This window comes from Melozone crissalis, unplaced genomic scaffold, assembly GCF_028551555.1.
Source record: "Melozone crissalis strain CALT ecotype California unplaced genomic scaffold, PUWL_Pcris_2 ptg000068l_1, whole genome shotgun sequence".
Classification (NCBI taxonomy): domain Eukaryota; kingdom Metazoa; phylum Chordata; class Aves; order Passeriformes; family Passerellidae; genus Melozone; species Melozone crissalis.
In genome coordinates this window covers 6,953,580-6,977,590 of record NW_026535846.1, presented here as the reverse complement: position 1 = coordinate 6,977,590, position 24,011 = coordinate 6,953,580, and the positions used below count along the sequence as shown (strand labels likewise).

The window sequence follows — 24,011 nt, the reverse complement described above, 5'->3', positions numbered from 1 at the left end:
AAACACCTTCCTCAATTTTCCTCTGCTGGAGAGATAGTTTAGTCTCTTCCAACTCAGAATACTCTGTGAAAAACCCTAAATAACAGTGGGGCTGAGAGATTAATCTCCTAGACAGTCACTTTCTAGCTTTCATTGTTCTGATATTTGTTTTTACTCACAGAACTCCCTTCCTTCTTCACCTCCGAGCAAATCCCTTGCTGCAGTCCAATAAAGCAGGGACAGCATTTCAGGTGCTCTGACGTGGGTGTGATGTGGCCGTGCTGCCAATCACACAGCCAAGCAAAGCAAATGTCACAGGCATCTCAGGGATGCTGCAATTCAGGGAATTCTCAGAAGTTCTTTCTTGGAGGACACCCAGGAATGGGGTGGTTTTATTCAAGGGCTGGTAGGACACTCTGTGCTCACCATGTCCAGCCATGCCCAGTGAGCATTTTCCTCTTCAGGACACCCCAAACACTTTTCCAGCCTGCAAACATCTCAGACAAATCCTGGGTTGCACCATACATGTGTCTCGACATCCCAGGGAACACATTCTACAATAGTAAAAAGTCTGGAGATGCCTTCAAGACTAAATAAAAAACCTAAATAAGATAACTGTATGTTGAAGATTGCAATGCAAGATTGGTACAGATGGTATTCTATTACCATCTGTATGGCAGATTATCTTTGTCAAGTGGGCAGTTTGCCTTATCTCTCTCTCTGAGTGACCACATTCACACCTCCCTTGGGAGGGGACATTGCTGCTAACAGCCATTGAATGTCACTGCATGGCTGATAAGAACTACAGCATCCCATTGGGAGATGTGAGCCCAGGGGGAGGAGCCAAGCATTCCTACATGGATATAATCTGGAGATTCTGGGACACCAGCACGTCTTCTCCACTGGATTCCCCAGAGGAACAGCAGCTGCCTCTCCTTCCACTGCATCTTCAGAGGAAGAATGCATCCTTCTCTACAGGATCCCTGCTCCAGCAGAGCCACCCCTGACACTGCAGGAGGGCTGAGCCACAATTCCAATGGGACTGCTGCCAACAGCCTGACCCACAGGGTGTCAGGTTGGGTTCTGACTCTGGCAGTGTTGTTCTAGTGTACTGCATTGTTTATTTTATCTTTTTATTTTCTTCCCTATTAAATAACTGTTATTTCCTGCTCCCATATTTTTTCCTGAGAGCCCCTTAATTTAAAATTTATAGCAATTGGGAGGGGTGGGGGGGGTTTACATTTTCCATTTCAGGGAAGGCTCCTGCCTTCCTTAGCAGACTCCTGTCTTTCCAAACCAAGACACTGTATTTTAGAATAATCTTGATATTTGAATACACCACTTCTTGTCCCCCCAGCTGGTGGGCAGGGATGTGCTGCTGGGCATGACATGTGTGGGCAGCCAGCAGAGGGGACAGGCACCAACAGCATGTGCTGTGCCCAACACTGACCATTTCAGGGGCTGCCTGGGCAGTGCCATGCTTCTCCCAGGTCTGCCATTAGCAGTGTGGGACACCTCACTTGTGGCCACCTCCATGGCCCTGCTCTGGGTGAGATCTGTCTCTGCAACACAATGACCAGAATAATATGAATATAAGTTTAATTCCACCTCCAAGGTCCTCTTCCCCTGAAATCAGACCCCAGAGAGATTTCCGGACATGGTGCTGGAGTGGCTGGGGGAGCTCTCAAGGACAGCAGGAGCAGAGCTGTGATGATTTGTGCTTTCAAGGTGACACACTGAACTTCCCATCTATTTCACTTCTGCAGCAGCACCGGCAGCGCTGTCCTTGCCTGAATGTCTTTTGCCTCTGTCCAGGGAATCTCAGATGAAACAGAGTTCTTTTTTTAATACAAACGTGCTATTAAAAACCATCTCCATGTCCTGTGCTCGTGCCAGGAGCTGTCAAACAAGTCATGCTATAAATGCTGCTCTGTCAATTGCAAACTTCCCCAGTCACGGCTTGCTCACCCCTGGCGCTGGCAGATGGGAACTGGACAGGGCTTTCAAACCTGTGCTGCCTCCTGAGAGCCCCATCTGCCTGCTCCCTGCACCTCTGCTCCTTTCTGCTGCCGTGGATGTGCAGGTGGGGACATCTAAATGGCAGGTTTTACCCTCCTGACAGCCAACCACCCCAAATCCTTTCTTCAGAGATGTTCCCTCCTGCCCTGCAGTGATGTTATCTCCTCCCAGGCAGCCCCAGGGTGCTCATTCCTCCTTCCATGGGCTCTGCCTGTGAGCCCCAGGGACACAAGACCTGCACGTGTGTGTGTTTTAGCATCTGTTAGCAGCCATCACCCAGAGGACTGAGGAAAGTCCTTGAGGCCAGACATGACATCAGCCAGGCTCTGCTCTGCAGAAGCACAAGTCTGTCTGCACTGTCCCTGGTGAGGTTATTTCTGAAAAGGCAGAGGTGTGGACACGGGATGCTCTATGCAGGTAGGGCAGAAATGATTAAAGGGGAAGGTACTGAACACTGAAATATTATGCAAAGCACCTCAGGGAAGGAGCCACCTCCTTTTAGCTTGATTTTTTTTCCTCCACACTCAGGAGAGGACCTGCCCTGGGTGCAAAGTCACGTGGAAATTCTGATGCAGATAAAGATGCAGCCCAGTTTCCACAATCTCTGGAAAATCCTGGGCAAAGCCAGGTTTGTGCAAAGTCTTGTCTTCATGCCACACCTCACTGCTAAAAGCTTAACTACTCCCTACAATGTTAAAGGAACTTTGTGCAAAAGGAGGAAACAGGTGGGGAAAGAGAAGAGGGGAGGATGGAAGATGTGAGGGCAGAGCAGCAGAGATAACATAGGATAATTGGAGGAGAATATTTTACACTTTGGGCAGGTACTGTTGTTCATCTGTCCTTCTGGCTTATGGGGTGTTTGAGGAGGCAAAAGGAAATTTCCTTGGGAAGGGCTGGAACACAAAACTTCTCACTGCATACAATTAACTCCCTGGAACTGCTCCCCCAGAACAGCTTGACAAGATTCAGATGAGAAGCTGGAATTTTCTTAATTGCATTTCCCATTCCCGTGCCACCCACTGTGACTAAAATGAAACTCTGGGATGGGCAGTGCAGAACTGCCCAGGAGTGGGGAGCAGCTGCTGCAGCCCTGCTCTGTGAGAAACACTCACTCACTCCCAACAAACACTGATGTGGGATTGATGGGGGTAGCACGGTCAGGACGGATGGAGATGAGAGATCTCTGCAGCCAGGGCTGGAACTTGGGGTTTATTGCATTTATTGCAAAGGGCCTGGGTGCAGGGCCCTGCTGGGAGCTGCCAGCCACAGCCCAGAGCAGCAAAGAGAGAAGAGAGGGGGAGAGAGGGTGAGAGGGTGAGAGAGTGAAAGGGTAAAAGGGGTAAGAGCGTAAAAGGCAAGAGCTAAGAGACAAGAGGTAAGAGTGCGAAGTTCTCATCACAATACAATAAATCTTCTTCTGTGTTGAATATTCTGATTCTCACTAACCAATCTAGTACAAGATACAAATCCTACAGCATTTCCATACAGTCAATAAGAATCATTACATTACCATGCTGTGTTACATTTTAAACCCTAAAAACTCCTCTTTGGGCCCCTTCTGCCAAGCTGGCAGGGTCTGCTCTGACCCTTGGGCCTGTCTGCAAGCAGCGGGTGTTGTTCCATCAAAAGGGGATTGCCTTCAGCTGGCCATGCCATTGTTTTCCAGTTGTTCAGTAACTGAGGGATCTCAAAGCTTGCTTTCATTTCAGTCTCACTTATAGTTTCCATATTCTCAAAATCTTTTGCCAGGCAATCATATTTATAAGGCTTTCCTGCTTCATCTTCCCCAACACACTGAGCTCTGTCAAGCCACCTCTGCTGGCAGCACGTTCAGAGGGTGGAGGATCCAGCAGAGCCCAGGCCTGGCCTGAGAAAGGTCAGTGCACCCCAAGTCCCTCGGATGCCACCCATGCTACGGAAATGCCTGCACTGGCCAGGAGAAAAACCACCTGTATAAATCCCTGTCTCATTCTCACCATCAAAGTAAAAAAAGGACATTCAAACCATCTGAAAAAGTTCTGTTTTCACAAAAGAGGAGCAGTTTGTGCCCTCTGCAGCAATCCTCACTGCTGACCCCGTTCTCTCCCCACCCCAGGTGAAGGAGGAGATGGGAACAGTGCTCTGCTTCACCAACTCTTTCAAGGAAATCTGTTTCATGTTGTCTCTCATGCCCCCTTGCTGTGCTTACCACCTCTCCCTTCCTGCCCTGCCAGTTCCTTGATATTCCTTCTCTCTGCCTCATTTTGTTTTTCCTTCTGCACTTCTTTTCAAGCCACCACACAATCACAGCCCAGCCCTAATGAGATTTGAAGGGAGCACCAGGCTGTGGAAAGCAGCTGGGAGAAACTAATCAGGTTACAAAAAAAGAGAACAATTTCTCTGTGCTCCCCTGTTGGGCACTGGGAGAGCAGAGCTGCAGGAGTGCAGTTGCAGAAGGGTTACCAGGGCAGCTGATTCCCCTCTCCAGGCACAAATCCCCACTCCAGGCCAAGTGGGGAGGCCATCTGGCACTCAGGTCACCAGCCCTGGGCCTGCTGAGCTCTGCTCCTGAGGGCTGCTCACTTCCCATGGCACCTGGTGGGTGCAAACCACTCTCCTCAGAAATGAGGGATTGATATTCCCAGCCTTTTTTTTTTTTCCTTCTCCCAACTGCTTTGTACAGTCTCTGCCTGCTGTAGATGCCTCCTTTGAGACTCAACCACTTGACCTTCCCCAGCTCCCCTCGATGACTTTAGAACATCTTTGGGAAGTGGTGAAAAAACATAAAGGCTCCGTTTTCTACACAGCAGTGTAAGAAATACTCTGGCAGATCTTGTATATCCCAGAATTATACACAGAAAGAAACCAAACAAAATTATACACAGAAAGAATTATACACAGAAAGAAACCAAACAAAATCCAGGAGCTGGACAGCACATCTTTAATGCTCCTCACCAAATTCCAGCACCTGGACTTGGCTTTGGCTTTTTGTGAGAGCAGAAATTCTGAGGTATTTTCATCTTGCTGATCCAGAGAGAGGAACCAGGGTCCATTGAGCCTTCTCACAAGAAACAGAGTCATGTGAGAGACTGAGGCTGCAGTCCCTGGACATGCCAGGTCATGGAAGGAAATGGTTCACCCTGAATGTTACAGGTCTCTCTGCCTTCAGCTTTTCTTTTCAAGAACCAAACGAAGATCACCCATTTATCATCTTAACTTCACCCCTATGGCTGTGAGAGCAGAAATACTAAGGTATGGCTGAACAACCAACCCAGCTCCCTGAAGCTTTCCCCACTCCTCTACCCTGCTGCTCTGCTTCCTCTCCTTGCCTTTACCACGCTGCTGAGGTGGCTCTGGGTGGCTGTGGAGGAGAATGACAGACTAAAGGCCACCCTCTGCTGTGGGAGGCATCACAGGTGGCAAATGTGGAGGGAGAGAGGAGCTGATTGAGGGGAACTGTCAGAAACAAAGCTTCCAGCATTCGGAGAATCCCCAGTGTGACCTCCCCTGTTCCCCAGCCACATGGAGACAAGGTGTTCCCCCACCCACACTCCCCAGTGTTTTGGTTCACACCTCCCACGGGCATCTGCCTTCAGGGGGGAGCCTCCAGCACCACCTGCAATTCCCCTGTGGAACAAAGCTGATCAGATGGCTGGAGCCATTCCTGGTCAGGGAACAAGCACACGAATTCCAACTGCAGCTCAGGGAACAAACACACAAATCCTCACCACGGAGTTCTCTGGAGTGGAGATGGACGCTCAAGGCTTTTGCCAGGGTCTCCAGCCATCATGCCCCTTCATTTCCCCACCCACAGTGCCCCAAACAACCAGCAGGATCCCGTGCAAAGCTGGGAACTGGGAGCTGCTGGGGCAGTGCTGGTGTGAAACGGCAGCAGTGTCCACCTGCCCACCCACTGACCGCATCTCACCAAGATGGAGCCACAGAGACACCAAGGCAATCTGAAAAGATGTGAGGAGAAGCAAAGCCCCAGGAAGGCTCACACTGGCTTCTCACTTCCAATCTGTACCACGGGCAATTAAACCCTTCCTGTGCATGGAGATGGGATGCAATAATCAGAATATTCTGCTTTTAGCAGCGAGGCATGAAGAGGTCCTTGAAGCATATTGATTATGGTCACCCACAACCACGGAATTCTGAGAAATGGTCTCCATTTTGTGACACATTTAGAGCAGGCAGATTTCACAACAGCCTTTTAAGGGAAATGGTAGGATGGCTTCATCTGGGAATGCATGGAAATAAATAGAACTGATTTGTACTGGAAAAAAAAAAAAAGGTGTTTTGCTCAAAATAAATTAAAATTGTCAAACCCTAAAATGAATTACCTCAACCTTATAATTTCATTCAAAAACTTCTTTTTCTTCAGCAAGCTAACAAAATATTTCTTTTTACCCTTATCTAGTTGATGCACTTCACTTTGACGTTTATTTCCAAATACTCATTTTCTTGCTTTACTTATGCAGGACAGAATTTATCACCATATGAAGAGCAAATCAAAACAATCTGATGAAACCAAATGTAAATGTTTTGATTGTCCCTGAACCCATTTCTCCTTGGAAATGCTGAAGAATTCTGGCTATTTGTCCCAAGTGGGAGGGGAGAATGAGCCTATCTCTCCTATGATGCTGCTGTTTGTCCTAGACCAGAAACCTTGGCCTCAAACCCTGGCCTCTGACCAGCTCTGGGGCTTGATTCTCACACACCTGAAATGTCCCATCCTCTCCTCCAGAGATTTCTAAGGCCTTCAGTTCAAATAAATCAACTCTGCCTAAAAATCATTCAGCCCAGCGAGTGACAACTATTGGTACAGCTCACAGTCCATATATCTGTCAAATTTGACACAGCAGCGCTCTCCCTTTGACTTGGAAGAATCAATTTAATGAGGGTCAGAGCACAGATCAGTGGCTGGATCACACACAGCCTCCTGCCCTGTCCATGAGCACAGCCTGGGGATCTGCAGGGCAGCTCCTTTGGGTGGCTGAGGTGGAACCAGTGCTTTGCATCCCCACCAGTGCAGTGGGCACAGCTGAGTGCCCACCCTGCAGCAACGCAGCCCCTGCATCACAGCAGGGCCTCTGTTAATGGCCTGCCAAGCTGAGAGCCAGCAGGGACATCCCTCCAGCCTGGGTCAGACCCCAGCAAGGACACTCCCCTGATCACTGAAAAGCGTCCCTGTGGCCCTTTACCAAGCAGGAAGCCCCACTGCTGGCAGAAACATCTGGAAAGGGGGACTGGGTGCAGCTACTATGACCCCAGACTGTAGGAAAGGTGAGGGTGAGGAGGCTTTTCAGCCTTTGCTTTCCTTCTTCGCCTCTGAATCTGTTACATGACTACTGGAGAATGTTCAGGTTCCCCTGAATGTTAGAGACCATCTTTCCGGTATTTAATCTGGTGATCTTCCCCTACACAGTCTGCAGCTTCTCCAGAATGAGGGCTGACATTTCTAGAGGCACTGATGAGACGCCTGACCCAGGAGGAGACCCAGGCGTGGAAAATCCTGATTGGTGTGGGAAATGGGAGGATATGGGCTGAATCCTGCAGGAATTCTCTGACCCCATAGCCATTATGATCCCGGGTCAGGCACAGTGAGCACAGCAGCTCCTTGGGTGCCACCGGTGCATCCTTCCCAGGCTGCCTGCAAAGGTTCAGGGCCAGCAAATCCCTTCTGCATCCAGCCCAGCTGAGGAAATGCGAGTTTTCTCCAGAGGCTGGCACGGAATGAATGAGGGATTGAGTCATTGCTGCCAGCAGAAGGGCGGAAATGGGATCCGTGAAGGAATTTACAAGAGCCGATTACTTCATTATGGATGTTGATTTATCCCGTGCTGCCCCAGGGCCAGAGGCTGGCCCGGCTGTGGCTGCGGGAGGCACCTGTGTGCCAGCACTGATGCTGCAGTTTAAGAAACCTTTAAGTACAGCCACATTCCCCATTTAGCACCAGGCTGCGAGCACAGATGTTAATTAACTTTAGGGCTTTGCTCTCCAGAAATGTCTCCGAGGAAAAGAGGAAAAGCTCTTTCCCTGCCCCAGGAGGCCACTGTCCAGATTTTCAGGTTTTATTTAGCTCCAAATTTCAGATGCAAACCTCCAGCTTTTCACTGATAACAGACTCCTTGAGTTTTTTGCACAGCCTGTAAATAAAATACCAACATGGATGTCACACAGAAAATATCTGGAGGGGATTAGTGTATGTTCTGGATAATAAAAGGAGCTGGCTGAATTATTCATAGTGAATAAATCAGCTCTTTTCCGTTTTGGAAGCAAACTTTGACAATTCTGGAAGCTCTTGGGATATGTTTAGGATGGGAGCAGCTTATTTATTTCATTAGACCTTTAGCTGCAGCCCGTGGTTTGTCCCACACAAGTCACACGTGGTTGGTGTCATTTCTCAGTGGCCTAAGGGGGGTTTTGTAGGGAAAGACAAACTTTTCATGCGGAGAGCTGCTGCCCTTCTGTACCTGTGAACACCAGCATGAGGGACAGTGCCTGCTCCTGAGCATCAGGGAATCAGGAGATGTGAGCCCTCTCCAAGCACACGAGGAATTTGAAGACGCAATAAATGCGGCACAGCTCCGAGCCATCACTCAGGCACTGAAAACAACAGCCAGAAAAAGCACCGGGGCTGTTAGTGAACAACACCACCTCCCAACACTTTAAATTTCTGTGATCCACGTCGTTATCAGGGACCAAAACCCAGGCTAGCCCATGAGTGTGTCCTGCAGAACCCCAGCAGGTTCGTGCTGATGGCCAGCCCTCGGCAGAGCACTGCAGTGTGCTTTAGGCACTGCAATCCACCCTAGAGTGGGTGCAGCTGGGCTACTGCCTCCCAGACAGATGATTTGTGAAGGATTTTTAAGTCCTTTCAGTTGAGAAGTGCTGTGCAACTGCTGGAACCTATTATTATCAGGGAAGGAGGGGGGGAGGTAGCAGATTTCCTTTACCTATAGGCTTATCTTGTGCTCCAGAGCAACACAGTGGAGCATTTTAAACAGCGTGCCATTTTCAATTCATTTCCTTCCTACTTATTCCAAAGCAGCCAAAGCTAAGTATAATCAAGACTTAAGTGTTCCTCAGAGCCATACAATTATTAGTGGTCTTGGTTTCCCTGTCTTTTAGGGAGAAAGGAAGGAATTAACCCAAACCTTGCAGCGGGACAGTCACAGGAGCTGCTTTAACAGAGCACTTTTTGGGATGTGGCTCAGCTTCCCCGGGCTCCAGCTGCTCCAGGGCTCTCTGCAAGGCTGGCTTAGCTCCTGTAGAGCCCTGCTCTCCTCTTGGGGGTCTCTGGGGGAGCTCAGCCCTTCCCAAGCAGCTGCTGCCTCGGATTGTGATCCGGAGCTCAGCCACCCGCAGCTCTGAGTGGAGCATCAGTCCTTGGAGAAGGGCTCTGCAGACACCCACTGCCTCCCTGGCCTGCTCAGCCATCTCCCCACGAGCCAGGGTGAAGTGCCCCAGGTCCCCAAGCTCTCTCTGGAAGTGCCCCAGGTCCCCAAGCTCTCTCTGTCACATCATCCCCTTGCTAAGCACCAGCCCTTGTCAGCTTTAACTTTGAGAGACAAGCCTCCCTGCCTGCCTCCTCGGGATTTACATGAAAGGAGTCAGTGGGGGGTTCTCTTCATTCATGCTGGGCTTATACTTCTAAATGATGAAGTGTGTCAAATGAGGATTTAATTTATATTTAACAAGACAATGTTTGTAAATTAATTATTCATCAGCTGATAACGAATAAACTTTTCCCTCTTCCCTCCCCTCCGCCTTTTTCGCAGCATCTCCACGAATGCACCCTACGTGCAAATCTATTAAATGCTTTCTGCAGTGCTCCAGATGTGGGAAAATATGTTTTTCACCCTCGATTTTGTGAGTGTGTAACTAATGTAGCCAAGCAGAGCATTATGAATTTAAGAGTGTGCAGCTTCTCCTTCATAAAGAGGCAAGGGGAAAAGCCAACACTTGTATTTGGACATATCACCTTCTTCAGGTTCCAGCCCCCCACTCACAGGCGGAGATAAGAAAACAATTTGCTGTAACAATGGAGATAGGAGCTCAGAACCCCCACTGGAAATCACAGGCACTTCCGAGGCAGCAGAACCTGGCCCCTGGTGAATGATGGAGGCCAATTTTGCTCTTTCCATCTTTATTATCGTTAAGTAATGAGATTGAGGTGGTGTACAACACCAGCAGAAGGGCTGTCATTCTGTTTTGCTACAGAATTTGGCACACAAGGGCATCTCCTCCTCACACAAGGCAAACAGAAGAGTCCTCAGCACCCAAACCAGCCCTTGGTGCAGTGCCTCTGATCCCAGACACCTGAGGCAGGTTAAGGATGACTGAAATGCCTCCATCCACCCTTGCCAGGAGCATGCCACAGTGTCTGGACCATGCTCTCAGTCTGGCTCCTCAGCCTCACTCCTGGTTTTGTGCAAGAAAGGAAGAAAAGGACATTCAGCTCTGGCCTCTGGGAGGAATCTGAGAAGCTCTGGGCAAGATTTGCTCCATCCCCAGGCTCAGAACATAAGCATTTCTCCCCCTCTCGCTCATACTGTCCCTCATGGACACTTCAGGGACACCCTCGGGACTGAGAGACACTCAGCCCCAATAGCTGGCACCTGCTTTACTTTCATTTCCTGAGAGTTAAGCATCCCTAAAGGAAGGTGATCCAGAGCTCTAGGTGCCCTTGACACCAGTTAAAGCTATAATCTATAGCAATAAAGCCATTACAAAACAAAACCAGGAACAAATCCCTCCAGCAAACAACCAGTCAGCGAAAAATCTGAACCCGGAGTCTCCTCCCTGGCACCTCTGCCCACAAACATGCTCAGAGAATGAAGGCAGGGCTTTGCATCAGGCTGAGCTTCTGATAAGCCAGGGACACCTCAGCACTGTGTTAATGGGAATCTAATTGGGCATCCAGCTCCAGACACAGCTACAGCACCGCAGGTGATAACTCATTTGGCTCCAGGGGCTGCTGGCCAGTGCTCAGTGGCAGCAGAGCTCTGCAGGGGCTCATGGCCAGTGCATCCTTCCCCTGATGGTGTAAACACAGCTTCACACCATCCTGAGAGGTGCTGAGTGCCCCAATCCCACCCAAAGATCCACGGGGCTGGGGAGGAAATCCCAGCCCATGCAGGGACTGGGGTAAAGAGCTGTGGGACCTGATGGTGCCACTTTTCCCCCTGTCCCACCTCCTGTCCTTGAACCACCTTCTAGCTCTGCTTCTGGTCACTGCCACATTGTCCTTGGAGAGCACAGAGGGTCCTTTCCCTCAGAAAGTGGGAATACCATCTGAATAGAATATTCTGAATATTTTTCAGAATAAAATCTGCTCAGCCACCTAAATTGGAGACAAGGCTGCCATTCTGGTGTACAAAAGATCTCAGGAAATCACTTTCCATTTCTTCCTGCTCCAAAGCTGCCCACCTTCTGCTGACTCCTGAATGTTAATGTTATTTATGACAAGTGATTGATGAGGGAATGCAGAATTCACACCCAGCACAGGGCATTTTCAAATCACCTATTCATTTTTAAGGACCGGAATCAGTTTTGTATCCTGACGTGATTTATCATTTGGAGGCTGGGCAGTGGCTACGCAGGACCAGCTCCCAGTCCCTGACAGAGCACCAGCAGGATGAAGACAGCAGTGAGACATTAACCCTTTGAGGGTGAGCATCACAGGAGACCAGGATTTAAACCAGATAAGTTGGAGCCTGTTGCAGACAACTTTTAGGAAAAATCCTTTCCTTAGGACTTTTCCTCCTGAGACGCTGAGAGGCTTCAGGAACAAAATGGAAACAATGGTTATCTGCTGCTGTGGAATGCAACAGGTGCATCTGTGATTGGTCTCATGTGGTTGTTTCTAATTAATGGCCAATCACAGTCAGCTGGCTTGTCCGAGACACAAGCTTTTGTTATCATTCCTTTCTATTCTATTCTTAGCTAGCCTTCTGATGAAACCTTTTCTTCTATTCTTTTAGTTTAGTTTTAATGTAATATATATCATAAAATAATAAATCAGCCTTCTGAAACATGGAGTCAGATCCCCAATCTGAAAACCCCTGTGAACACGGTCACAGGAGCCTTCAACTCCAGCAGCATGTCAGGCCATCCTGTGGCCTCCAGCTGCAGATTTATAGGCCACAGTGGTCCAGGCAAAAAGCCACAGCAATGCTGCTGTGTCTCTGAAAAGCAGAACTTGGTTTTTTGTCTTCTACACAGCCTACGTGAAAGAGAAATATTTACATAAGGCACTGTCACGGCAATGCACGTAAAGGAGATCAATGGGACATTTCCCCTCCAGTGGCCCTTCCAGCCTACACAAGCCTCTCTGTCTGTGGCACAGTGAAATGTCACCATGGGCTCAAGAGAGATCTAGCTCTGAGACAAATTCTAGCTGCCCTCCCTTGGAAATGTGCATTTCCTCAGGTTGTGCATGGGGAAAAGGCAAGAGGAGGCACTGGGATGGGCCTGCCCCTGGGAGAGGGCACAGCTTCTCAGGTTGGGAGAAGCTGTGTGGTGGGGAAGATGAAACACGAAAGCCTTATAAATAGGATTGCCTGGCAAAAGATTTTGAGAATATGGAAACTATAAGTGAGATTGAAATGAAAGCAAGCTTTGAGATCCCTCAGTTACTGAACAACTGGAAAACAATGGCATGGCCAGCTGAAGGCAATCCCCTTTTGATGGAACAACACCCTCTGCTTGCAGACAGGCCCAAGGGTCAGAGCAGACCCTGCCAGCTTGGCAGAAGGGGCCCAAAGAGGAGTTTTTAGGGTTTAAAATGTAGCACAGTGTGGTAATGTAGTGATTCTTATAGGCTGTATGTAAATGGTATAGGATTTGTATCTTGTACTAGATTGGTTAGTGAGAATTAGAATATTCAACACAGAAGATGATTTATTGTATTGTAATGGGAACTTCGCTCTCTTAGCTCTTTTCTCTTAGCTCTTCCTTTTCTATGCTCTTCCCCTCTTACTCTCTCACCCTCTCACCCTCTCTCCCCCTCTCTTCTCTCTTTGCTGCTCTGAGCTGTGGCTGGCAGCTCCCAGCAGGGCCCTGCACCCAGGCCCTCTGCAATAAATGCAATAAACCACAAGTTCCAGCCCTGGCTGCAGAGATCTCTGTCTCTGTCCGTCCCAATCGTGCTACCCCCATCGCTCCTACACTGTACCAACAGGGACAGAGTGGGAATGACATGTCCCCAGCACAGACCATCCATCATGTGTTTGATGCCAGCCTGCCAGGACCCACAGAATGACTTAATTCACTGCATCAGCATGGGAAAGCAAACAAACACCAAACAGCTGGGTGAAGCAGCCAAGTCTGGAGGTGACACCGTGGCAGCTTTGTCACTGCCCTTTCCTCTTGCTTCAGGTGACCACAGAGCAGGATGCAGCCTCTCCCAAGAGCAGGGGAAATATCCAGGGTACAGATAGCAGAAATCTGAGGCTTTGAGACCTGTGTCTTGCTGCCCTCAGTACCTTTAATATCACCTCAGTCTTGTGGGAAAAGGTTTCACAGTTCAAGGGCATCACAGGTTCAAGCTTAAGAGGCTACCTAAGGGAACAAGGAAGGAGAGATATCCCTGAAGATGTCATATGGAGGTGGTCTCAAGACCACAGGTGACTTCTGGGACCCTGTGGGACCCCTGGACTGGCAGCACCAAGGCTCTTCAGAGGCACAGCACAGCCAGTTGTGACTGAAGCAACAAAACCCTCAGAATTGCCCACACTGAGCAGCTTCCTCCCTGCCTGAGCAGCTCGTGGCTGTTCCCACAAGGAGCAATCCCCTCCTCAGGTGGGAAGGCTGCAGAGGGGTGCATCAGCCCCATGGCAGCAGTTCCCCCAGCATAGCCCTGCAGATGCTGGCAGTTCCAGGGGTCCTGTGCACTAGTGGAGCCCCACTTCACAAAGAGAAAAAGCTTCTTCTGACTCTCAGAGAGAGCTGAACACATGGGCTGAGCTCCCCCACATGATTTCCTGGTCTCTAGTAAGGGCTGAGTTCACACAACAGCTTTTCCCCTTGGTGGGGGTGGCTGTTGTCATTGCCTGGAATCTTGTTTCCCCAAAAATACCAGAGATACTGACTGTGCCTGGAGCTGCTGTACCTGCAGCCATTTCTGGCTGGTGCCAGCCCAGCAGATCCAAAATCCTGCAAGCCTGGGATGGACGCACGCACGTTCCCACATCCCCATCACCATGGCAGAAGCTGTGTTTCTTAGGAAACCAGCCTAGCAGCAGCATCCCTGTTTAGGAGGAGAGATGAACTCTGGATGCAGAGTGGATTTTAGAAACCACTCTCTACTGCTAGCACCTGCCTGGCTCTGCAGTGCTCCCATGGCAGAGAGGGCTGGAAAAGGGTGGTGAGGGAAGGATGAGAGGGAAAGGGAAGGATGAGGATGTGCTCTGGGTTTCTGTGGGTTTCTTGGCAAAGCACGTAGAGCAGCCAGCTGTGACATGACCCTTGTGCTCTACCTGCGGGCTCACCTGAAGGGGTGAGCACACCCAGCCCCAGCACTGCTGCTCTTGTGCCACCTTAGCCTCACTCCCTCATGGGCTGCAGGGGCTCGTGGCAGGGTGTCAGAACCCAGGACATCCCTCTGGCTGTCCTGGATTGCCCAAACCCCTGCCAGGGGGCTCAGAGACCTTGACACAGAGCCCAAGACCCCTGTGACTTTGATCATGACCCATGGAAAAAATTACCAACCTTATATGAGGATTTAAAAGCCACAAAAGTTTGAGTAGAATAATAATTAGTTTGTCATGGGGTGAAAAATAGATTTTTGCGGTTTCTAGAATGGGGGCTCAGGGGGCAAGATGGAGGGAACTGGGTGTGTCCAGCCTTTCTTCTTCTTCTTCTTGGCCTCCATCTTCTGGGTGATGTTGGCACTTTTGGATTGGTTTAAGGTAGAAGTTCACTGTCTAACATAGGTGGTAGGTATTGGGAAGTTGTGGTAAATAATGTACATGTAGTTTTTAGTATAAAAAGATAACACTGCCCTGGGAGCAGGAAGAGTGCCTGGAACTGTCCTGCTGGACGGACCTCAGCAGGCCAGAGACAGAATGTTATAGATAAGAAACAATAAACAACCTTGAGAATGAGACCAGAAGAGTTCTGACTCCTTCTTCAACTGCCAGGCTGGGGAAAGAGAATTTCTAACACATCTTGGGGTCACTCTGAGCAGCAGAAGTCCCAAGAGCAGGAGGTGGCACCCACCCAACTCAGGTTGTGGTTCTGCACCTTGAGCTGGGCATGCTGCAGCAATGCAAGGAAATTCTGAGCCTCAAGGCTGTCCCTGCTGGGCCTCCTGATGGTGCCCTCACGGTGTGAGCTGGTGCCCAGGCAGTGCCCATCTGGTGGCGCGTGAGCAGGAGCTGCCAGGGGCACATCCTCAGTGGTGGAGGCAGCCAGAAGGGCTGCTTCAAAAGGCTCCTTGGAGTGGAACTGGTACCTCAGCTACTGTACCATCCCTCCATCCCCAGAGGGGTTTGTTCCTTGGAGATGTTGTACTTTGGAAAGTAAAAATAACTTTCCCATCCTGGGAACTTGGTGGTTTTTGGAGGTTTTTTTTGGTGGATTTTTTTCATGGTTTTTTGGGTTTTTTGTTTTTTGCTTTTTGTTTTTTTTCAGTTTAAGGGGGATGGTTTTGTTCCTGCTCTGTTTTGCATTGGAAGAAATAAAAAAACCAAATTGTCCTGGCTATATCTTGCTTTTTTCCCCTTGACCTCACTGCCCAATGGACTGGAGAAGTCTTGCAAAACCTGACAGCAGTCAGGTTTGCTCCTTGATAGAAAAGGGAAAAAAGATGACTTTGCAGGGAAAATAATAATAATAATAACAAAGAAAGTTTCCTGTGAAAATTAAATAGCCAACAGTTGCTCTCCTGATCAAAGAGTGTCTCTGTTAGGTGTTTTCACAGCTCTTGGTATAGCTGGGTCCTGTGCCATGAGGAGAAATTGTCACAGTTCTGGTGGCATCTCTCTAAAGTGCTAGACTATGAAGAAGAAACATTGGACCTGAAGCTCCCCTGCTTTCCCCTTGGCCAGCACCACAGGCCAGGCCTGGGCACCCAAGTTTCACACTGCCATGGAAACCATCTCCAGGTAACTCTCTCAGTCCTCCTGGAACACACTGCCCTGGTTCCACCTTGCCTTGAACATCCTGGTGCCCACACACTTCCCAGGGAGGGGAGAGCAAAGCCACCAGGCAGGAGTGTCTGCCACCCGTTCCAGCAGAGACCAGAGAGGGCTTCATCCCACATTTGAAGGGCTGTGAGCTCACCAAGACCACTCGAGAACCTTGCTCCCCACCAGGGATGGTGCTCAGGGCTCTCCACCTCCAGCAGGCCAGGGAAAGGGAAAGGGAAAGGGGAACCTCCTCTCATGCCAACACCATCTTCACACCACATCTAGGCAGCAGGACACAATGTGCCCTAGTACTGGGCCAGCCCCTGCCAGGGAGGGGACATCGTGCCCTGCAATCACCATCAATGGTGCTTGGGTCTTTCCAGCTCCCAGCAGGTCAGAGCACCCTCACTAAGGGAAAGGAAACTTCCAATGATGCCAACATCACCTTCACGCCATGTCTAGGCAGCAGGACACAACGTGCCCCAGCTGGGTCGGCCCTGCCAGGGAGGGGACACATGAGCAATCACCATCGATGGTGCTCAGGGCTCTCCAGCTCCAGCTCCCAGCAGGTCAGAGAACCCTGACCAAGGGAAAGGAAACCTCTCATGCCAACACCACCTTCACATTGCCACGGGGACCATGCCCTGCAGGGAGGGGACACCGTGCCCTGCAGGCACACCAGCACTCACCATCTGGATGACAGACACCGGCCCAATGCTGTTCACGTAGATATCCACATCAATGAAGGTGGGCTTGACTGGAAAGACAAGAACACAGGCACCATCAGCTGGGGCCAGGAGCGTTGGCAGGGGGATTGCACAAGGAATGATCCCATCTGGGATGAGCGTGGCTCTACCACAACAAAAATCCCAGCTCCATCAGGCACCAAAGCATGGAAAACACAGGACATGGCCAGGCCAGGTCACACCTGTGGCCACAGGGAGCTTCAGGGGACACTTACTGCCAATGTCAGGCCTCAGCTTGTTGTCATAGTTCTTGAGCAGCGAGTTGAGGATCTGCGTGGCATCGGTCTCCTGTGCCTTGGGCGTGAGGACCCAGGTTTTATTGATGCTGAGGTAATCGTAATCGTATTCCTCTGTGCTCTCACACCTGCAGAGGAGAGACAGAGGGCAGGGACGTGGCTGTGGCAGCTCTCTGGCACTCCCTGGCAGGGGGGGCACAGCTGTGTACCAGAGATACCAAAGGAGGAGGATGCAGAGCAGCTAAAAGGCAGAGCGTGAGGAGCGCAGAGATCTCCTCTCAGCCACACTGCTAAGAAGGCACAACTCACCTGGCACCTCTGCTCACTTCAGGGTCACCAGACATGCAGAGGCCTTGCCACCAGTGAGAAAAACTAGCATGGAGTGCTTCACCTCCTCCTCAGCTCCCTTTGGAGGCACACTGCTCATCCCCGAGGTGTGGGAGGCAGCCCCTGCTTTCCCTGCCTTCCTGCTCATCCCACCCAGCAGCTCCTGCTGCCAGAGCTGCCTGTTCACCTCAAATACCTCCACTACTCTGCCTGCTGCTGACACCTGAAGCAGGCTTCCTCTGAGGGAAGAGACAGTGACAAAACAGTGGTTTTGGGGAGCAAGACATTTGCAATAAATGCATTTCAGAGAAAAGAGGTCCTAATCTACCACACAGGCATCCTGCATGCCAGGAAGCCAGCCATCTGCCCTGCATGGATCCCTGGAAATTAAAGCCTTATGCAAACTCCTCTGCCTCCAGGCCAGGACCTGCCACAACCCATTCCCTGCACTCACCAACCCTTCCTCCCCAATCTGTGGCGTGAGCTCCCATTTAAGGATGCCCCATCTTCCCAATCTCCCAGCCAGGCAAGGAAAGCTCATATCCATCCTCCTTTGGACACCATCCACTCAGCAACAGCTTCTCTCACTGCCTTTCAACCCTGCCCTCTCTAAACCTTTCACACTCCTCCCTTTTCCTAGAGGAGTTTTCCTAAAGCATCTAATTAGATTAGGTCCACATGGTCACGCGGGAAATTGTAACCACCTGCCACTGCTCAGGGCAGCTCATTCACTGGCTGTCCCCGGAATGCCACAGCCATGTGTGGGAGAGGATGCCAGCACAGCCCCCTCCACGTCTGCCATGGCAGTGTGTCACCTGCTCCAGTGGCAGCGAGGGTCTCTCAGTGGGAGCTGTCACCGTGCTGACACTTCCCAGCTGGAGCCTCACAGCTCCGAGGTGTAGCCAGGCACCACGGGTCTGTTAAAAATAGGTTAGAAACTGTTGTAAAATAGTTGTTACATCGTTAAGCATGTGCTGTTAGTTTGGTTATTATATTGTAAAGGGGGTTAAAAGGGTAGTTGTAAGAAATCTGGTACACAATGTGCCATAACACACCTCAGCAAAGTGCAGCACCAGCCAGCCTGGACAGAGCTGTAATGGCCAATCGAGCGCAAATGCAAATGAAGGATCCAAAAAGAAACCTTGGTGCAAGTGGAGGATCCAGAAGAAACCAATCCAAAGGGACAAAAAGCAGGATCAAAAGGGGCTTTGACCCACTGAATCTGTGCTGCTCCATCTGGGACATTGGGGCCATCGCTCCATCCTCGAGGGAACGCTCCTGCTTGGCCCGCGGGCTCCCTTGCTTTGGGCCTTTTCTTTTTATTGTAATAAATGCTGAAATCACTTTAGCACCGAGAGCCCGCTCTCGTTTTGAACAGATCCCATCTCCCTCCAGCGCCTGCGGAGGCACAGCCTGGCCGATGCACTCGGAGGGGTCGAAAAAGCATTAAATTGACACGTTGCGGCCGATTTGTCAGATGATCCTCTCCCAAATCCCCAGCCAAAACTCGCTTTTAAGACTCTTTGCATCTCTGGGGCGCCGGGATGTGTCCCCCGCCCGGGCCGGGCTGCCTGCCGCCGCGCATTAGGCGTTGTACATCAGCGCATTGTTTCCCGTCTGATTGCGCTGCGCTTGCTAACCACGCTCAAGGAGTGTTAAGCAGCGCTGGCAGGACGCTCTTCCCCATCCCAGCAGCGCCCTGGCCGGGCTCTCGCCGTGGCCTTGGCTCCCAAAGGCGGGCGGGCAGGGAGCTCCCAGCAGCCAGCAGCTGCAGGGGCACGGGGCACCGTGCCAGGGTGGCACAGGGGACACTGCCAGGGTGGCACAGGGGACACTGCCTGCCCAGCCCAGAGGGCACAGAGCACACTGCCAGCCCACCCCAGGGTGGCACAGGGGACACTGCCAGCCCAGCCCAGCCCAGGGTGGCACAGGGCACACTGCCAGCCCACCCCAGAGGGTGGCATGGGGCACACTGCCAGCCCAGCCCAGGGTGGCATGGGGCACACTGCCAGGGTAGCACAGGGGACACTGCCAGCCCACCCCAGGGTGGCACAGGGGCACAGGGCACACTGCCAGCCCAGCCCAGAGGGCACAGAGCACACTGGAACATGTGCCCACAGCACAGCTCAGGGTGAGGGAAAGCAATCCAAAATGAAATCCAAAATGCAATCTGAACTGCTTCCTTTCTGCCAGAGCATTGGGTGATGGAGGCTGCCTCCTGCACTGAAATGTTTCCTCCATGTTCCCTTGACCTTTCTTGAAGTCACCTGCCTGTGCTGAACTCCGCACATCTCCCTGCCCTGCCAAAATTCCCGGTCCTCTGAGAAACTGTCAGGCTACAGCAGAAATAGAAATATGCCTCTGTGGGCTGAGCAAACCCTGTCTGAGCTTGCCCTGCTCTCAGACTTCTGGTTTCCCCCAATTTAGTGTCACTGATTAACACACCAAGGCTTGGGGTAGCATTTCCAGGGAGTCACATCCCTATTACAGATGCAGGGACACTACCAAAAATATGCTTTTTGCTAATGCAGCTAATCCCAGTCGACTAAACCATACTAAGCCATCTTAGCATAAGCAAGCCAGCTTTTGCTGGAGAAAATACAATTTTTCTGAGTGCCCGTGCACACACAGACACACATCAGCCCTTGCTGGTTAAGAGTGTAACTCTCATGCCACCCTATTGCAAGCCACTGCCTCCTCCCTGGTTTCTCTTTTTGGTGGCCCCACTTTAAACTGAGAAGGGAAGAGCCCGAGATCTATTGCAGAGAAGAGGTGTTAAGGTGACATGCGCATCCCCCCTCCAGCTGCTAATGGAAATGTCACACTGCAGACCCGAGAGATCCCCAGCGTGCTGTGAACACTGCCTGGCCTGGCAGCTCCGTCTCCAGGCACAAAGCAGCTGGCTTGGTGACAGGGGACAGCCACTTCTCATATGTCTCTGTGCAGCCAGGGGGAAAGGCAGAGCTGTGTTTCCTCACCTCTGCACGCTGAGATGCCAGAACACCCTCCTCAGAGCAGGGCCATGGGCTGGGACACAGCCACAGTGTGGGCAGGGGGTGACAGCAGGGCAGAACTGGGGGCATTGCAAGGAAATCCTTGGTGCTGGCAGAGGAGCTGGGGCCATGGCAGCTCCTGCTGGTGCCCCGAGCAGGGGGCTGGCACGGCAGGGAGGTGTCCTTTCGGATGTGCTCACATCCGTGGATGAGGTTGGACAATTCTCCCTGGGCAGCCCGTGGCATTACAGCAGGACAGAGCCGTGCCTCACTCCCTGATTCCCTGTTCCTCAGGCAGACACCTGTTTGGCTGAGGCTTCCAAGCACACACACTGGGGAAACTCACCTGAGGAGCTGTGCCTGGCTCCCTCCCCTGTGCCCAAGGTGTTCCCTTGGCAGGAGCAGGGGAAGAACAACAAGAGCCATGAAGAAACTTCTGCTCCATGCCTGCTGGGGCGGCTGGTGGTGCTTGGCTGGGCTGCACACCCACTGTCACTGCTGCTGCTGGTGGCCCTGAGGCAGGAGCCTCCCAGCACAGACGCAGATCCCCGGGCTGTATTCAGCCCTGCTGCAAGCACAGCTGAAAGCCTTCCCTGCTCCCAGGGAAAAGAGAGCAGCAAAATGCAACAGCAACGTTTCCCTTGGTCAAAAAGCACTGTGGTCAGTTCTAATTACCACACGCTAATGTGTCCTTACTCACCCAGCCCAATGCCTCCTAGGGTTGTAGGCACAGGGGTGAGGACTCTGAATTAAAAGCAGGCAGAGGATTTAAGGATGGGGATCTCTAACTGCCCCTACCCATCTCACATCTCTTCCTACATCTGACAACACACTCCATGAAGCCCCAGTGCTTCAATCTGCCCAGTTTGAGGCACCTGCCAAGCCCAGCATTGGTTGTGATGCTGTGCAGGGATCCTGCCCTCAGGGCTCAGAGCTGGCTGCCCTGGTCCCAGCCGAGGCAGTGCCCTGGGAGAGGCTGGTGAAGGAGCCTTTGTGCTGGGGGCACCCTCTGGGGAGTGCTGGATCACCTGGCAAAAAGCATCCAGCCCCTGCAGTGCCAGGGGAAGGGTCCTGCTGCTTGTACCAGGAGAAGAGCTCACATGCACAGCTCCGTTCGCAGAGCTCCTCACCCCAGCACCCACCATGAGGAACAGGGAAGAGGAGATTTTAAACCCTCCACAACTGCACCCAGGAAAAACGCAGCAAATGCAGGGCGAGACCCTGAGATAACTTGCTCTTTTTTCTCCTCTCACAGGATTCCTCTCCCACTCCATCATGCCCACCCCCCAGCCTCCACAATCACTGCTCCTGGCAAAGCAGGGCTCAGGGTAGAGGCACTGGGCAGAGGAGAGCCTGGGCCAGCTGTGGGGTGAGCATTCCTGCCCAAGGGGATGTGGATACATTAATACAACACATTTAATTACTCTAATACAACACATTTAATTACTCCTCCGTGTGATCCTGCAGCTCACAACTCACCCTCTGGAGATGCAGGGCTCGTGGCAATGCTCTGCAGGGATGGTGGGGCACAGGAACCTGGATCACCACGCATCCACCCCCTCTCAGCCCCCCAGTGCCCCTGGCACCTGCAGGGATCTCCTCCCGGGAGGTTTTGTGCCAGAGCATGGCAGAGAATGGGTGTCAGGGCATGACCAGTGGGGTAGCTCCTGCTCCTCGACCCTGGGAAGGCCAAACCACGCAGGACCATGGCAGGGATGGAGTTTGTGCCCACCCCCGGGGTCGGGAAGCATTGGCAGGGCAGACCATTAATGGTAGGATTCATGCTCCCTGTCCCTGGCTGCATCTGTAATGGGATTTGATCGGTTTTAAGGCGGCTTATTCTGCCAATTAGCTTCAGCCAGTGAAATCCCTCTTCCCCCAAGCCCTGGGGGTAACAATCTGCTGACAACATGTTCTTTCCCCATCTAGCCATTAAACTCATCAGCGGGGCTAGGAATCGTAAAAAAAAAAAAAAAAAAAAAAAAAAAAAAAAAAGAAAAAAAAAGAAAAAGAAAAAAACGGAAAGAGAAACTTGAAACCCCCTTGTGCGTGGGCCCTTTCATGGCTGTTTACAGAAAAGCGCTACGAAGGGCTGGCCCTGGGAGAGGACTGCCACCTGCCCGCCCCTGCCTCCGCTCGCTCGCCTCCTTGGGGCACCGGGCTGGCACCAGGCTGGCACCGGGCACTCAGAGCCGCGACTCGCGGCCAACCTGTGGAGCAGGGCAGGAGCCCGCACACCCTGCGGGGGCTTCGAGGTCCCGGGATGGAGTGCGAGGAAGGGGACCCAAGCTCCTTCCCGGCCAGCCCGACTCCACGTGAGAATGCCCCGGGGGTGGATGGAGCTCCCGGAGGTGCCCGGCTCGCTCCGGTCCTGCTCCGGGCACCCGCGAAGGGGCCCGGTCCCTGGCAGGGTCAGCCAGCGGGGTGACGGCAGGGTCTCCCGGCAGGGTTAGCCAGGGGGCTGATGGCAGGGTCCCCCGGCAGGGTCTCCCGGCAGGGTTAGCCAGGGGGCTGATGGCAGGGTCCCCGGCAGGGTCCCCCGGCAGGATCAGCCAGCGGGGCGATGCCAGGGTGGAAAGCGGGCTGCCCTCTCCATTCCGGCATGCGGAGCGGGAGCCCGGGGTGCGGGGTGCGTAGGACATGCGGGCACTCGGTGCTGCCGCGACGGGACCCGCTGGAAGGGACAGCCGGAGGTGCCAAATCCCCACTGGAGCCGGGCTGGCGAGCTTGGGCAGAAGCGCTGCCCCTCCAACGCCCTCCCCTCGCATTGCCCCGACGGGTAAACTGAGGCAGGGAGGGGGCGTGGAGGGGGACACTCACCTGGCGCGCAGGACCGGCCCGAGGGCCAGGCAGAGCAGCAGCACCGTCCGGGGCATCTCTGCGAGGCGAGGGCGGCCCCGGGGGCGGCGCGGGGCCGTGCGGGGCTCAGCGCGGGGCCGGGCCGGGGGCGGCGACCGGGCCCCCCCGCTGCCCGCAGCGCCGCGCTCCGGCCCCGCCGCCGCCCCCCCCGCTCCGGCCGCGCTCCGCGAACTTGGGCATCGCTGCTGCTGCTGCTCCGGGCGGCGGCGGCGGCGGCGGGGAGGGGCTGGCGGCGGCTCCTGCCTCCCCGCAACGGGGCCGGCCTCCCCCGCAGCCCCGGGGCTGAGCGCCGCCGCCGGGGGGGCTGAGCAGCACCGAGAGGCGCATCTGCCGCGGAGCGAGCGTCGTCAGCTGCTGCCGGCAGCGCCCGCTCCCCCTCTGCGGAACGAGGCGGTGGATTTCTCTTAATACTCCTCGCCCTTTTTTTTTTTTTTTCCTTCTTCTTCTTCTTTTGCATGTACAACAGTTAGGGTGTTTGTCTAAAAAAAGAAAGAGTGGGTAATTATTGCTCAATTACGCAAGGCGGCAGGCCGCGCTGGGCTGAGGGGCAGACCGGAGAGGGTCTTTTCCCACCTGTTGGGGCTGCTGCCCCGCAAACCAGCCGGGAGGGTGTGTGGGGAGCAGCTGAGGGACAGCTGGGGGCTCCCAGCCTGTCGCTCTTTGCCTTCAGGGCTTGCCAAGCTGCACTGGGGCGTTCCTGTACTGACACCCGAGTGGCAAACAGGAGGAGCAGAT

At 52.5% G+C, this 24,011-nt stretch overlaps 1 protein-coding gene across 1 annotated transcript in view; it reads right to left on the bottom strand.

Moving 5' to 3' along the window:
* The window catches only part of LOC128945623 (gamma-aminobutyric acid receptor subunit gamma-4), a 41,986-nt gene extending 18,640 nt beyond the window's left edge, over positions 1 to 23,346 (bottom strand). The window contains exons 1-3 of the mRNA XM_054289381.1: positions 23,238 to 23,346; positions 17,077 to 17,225; positions 16,805 to 16,872 (exon numbers count right to left, since the gene is read on the bottom strand). Coding sequence (XP_054145356.1) covers positions 16,805 to 16,872; positions 17,077 to 17,225; positions 23,238 to 23,293 — 273 coding nt within the window. The 5' untranslated portion in view covers positions 23,294 to 23,346. The remainder of the gene's footprint in view (positions 1 to 16,804; positions 16,873 to 17,076; positions 17,226 to 23,237) is intronic.
* Positions 23,347 to 24,011: the final 665 nt, after the last annotated feature.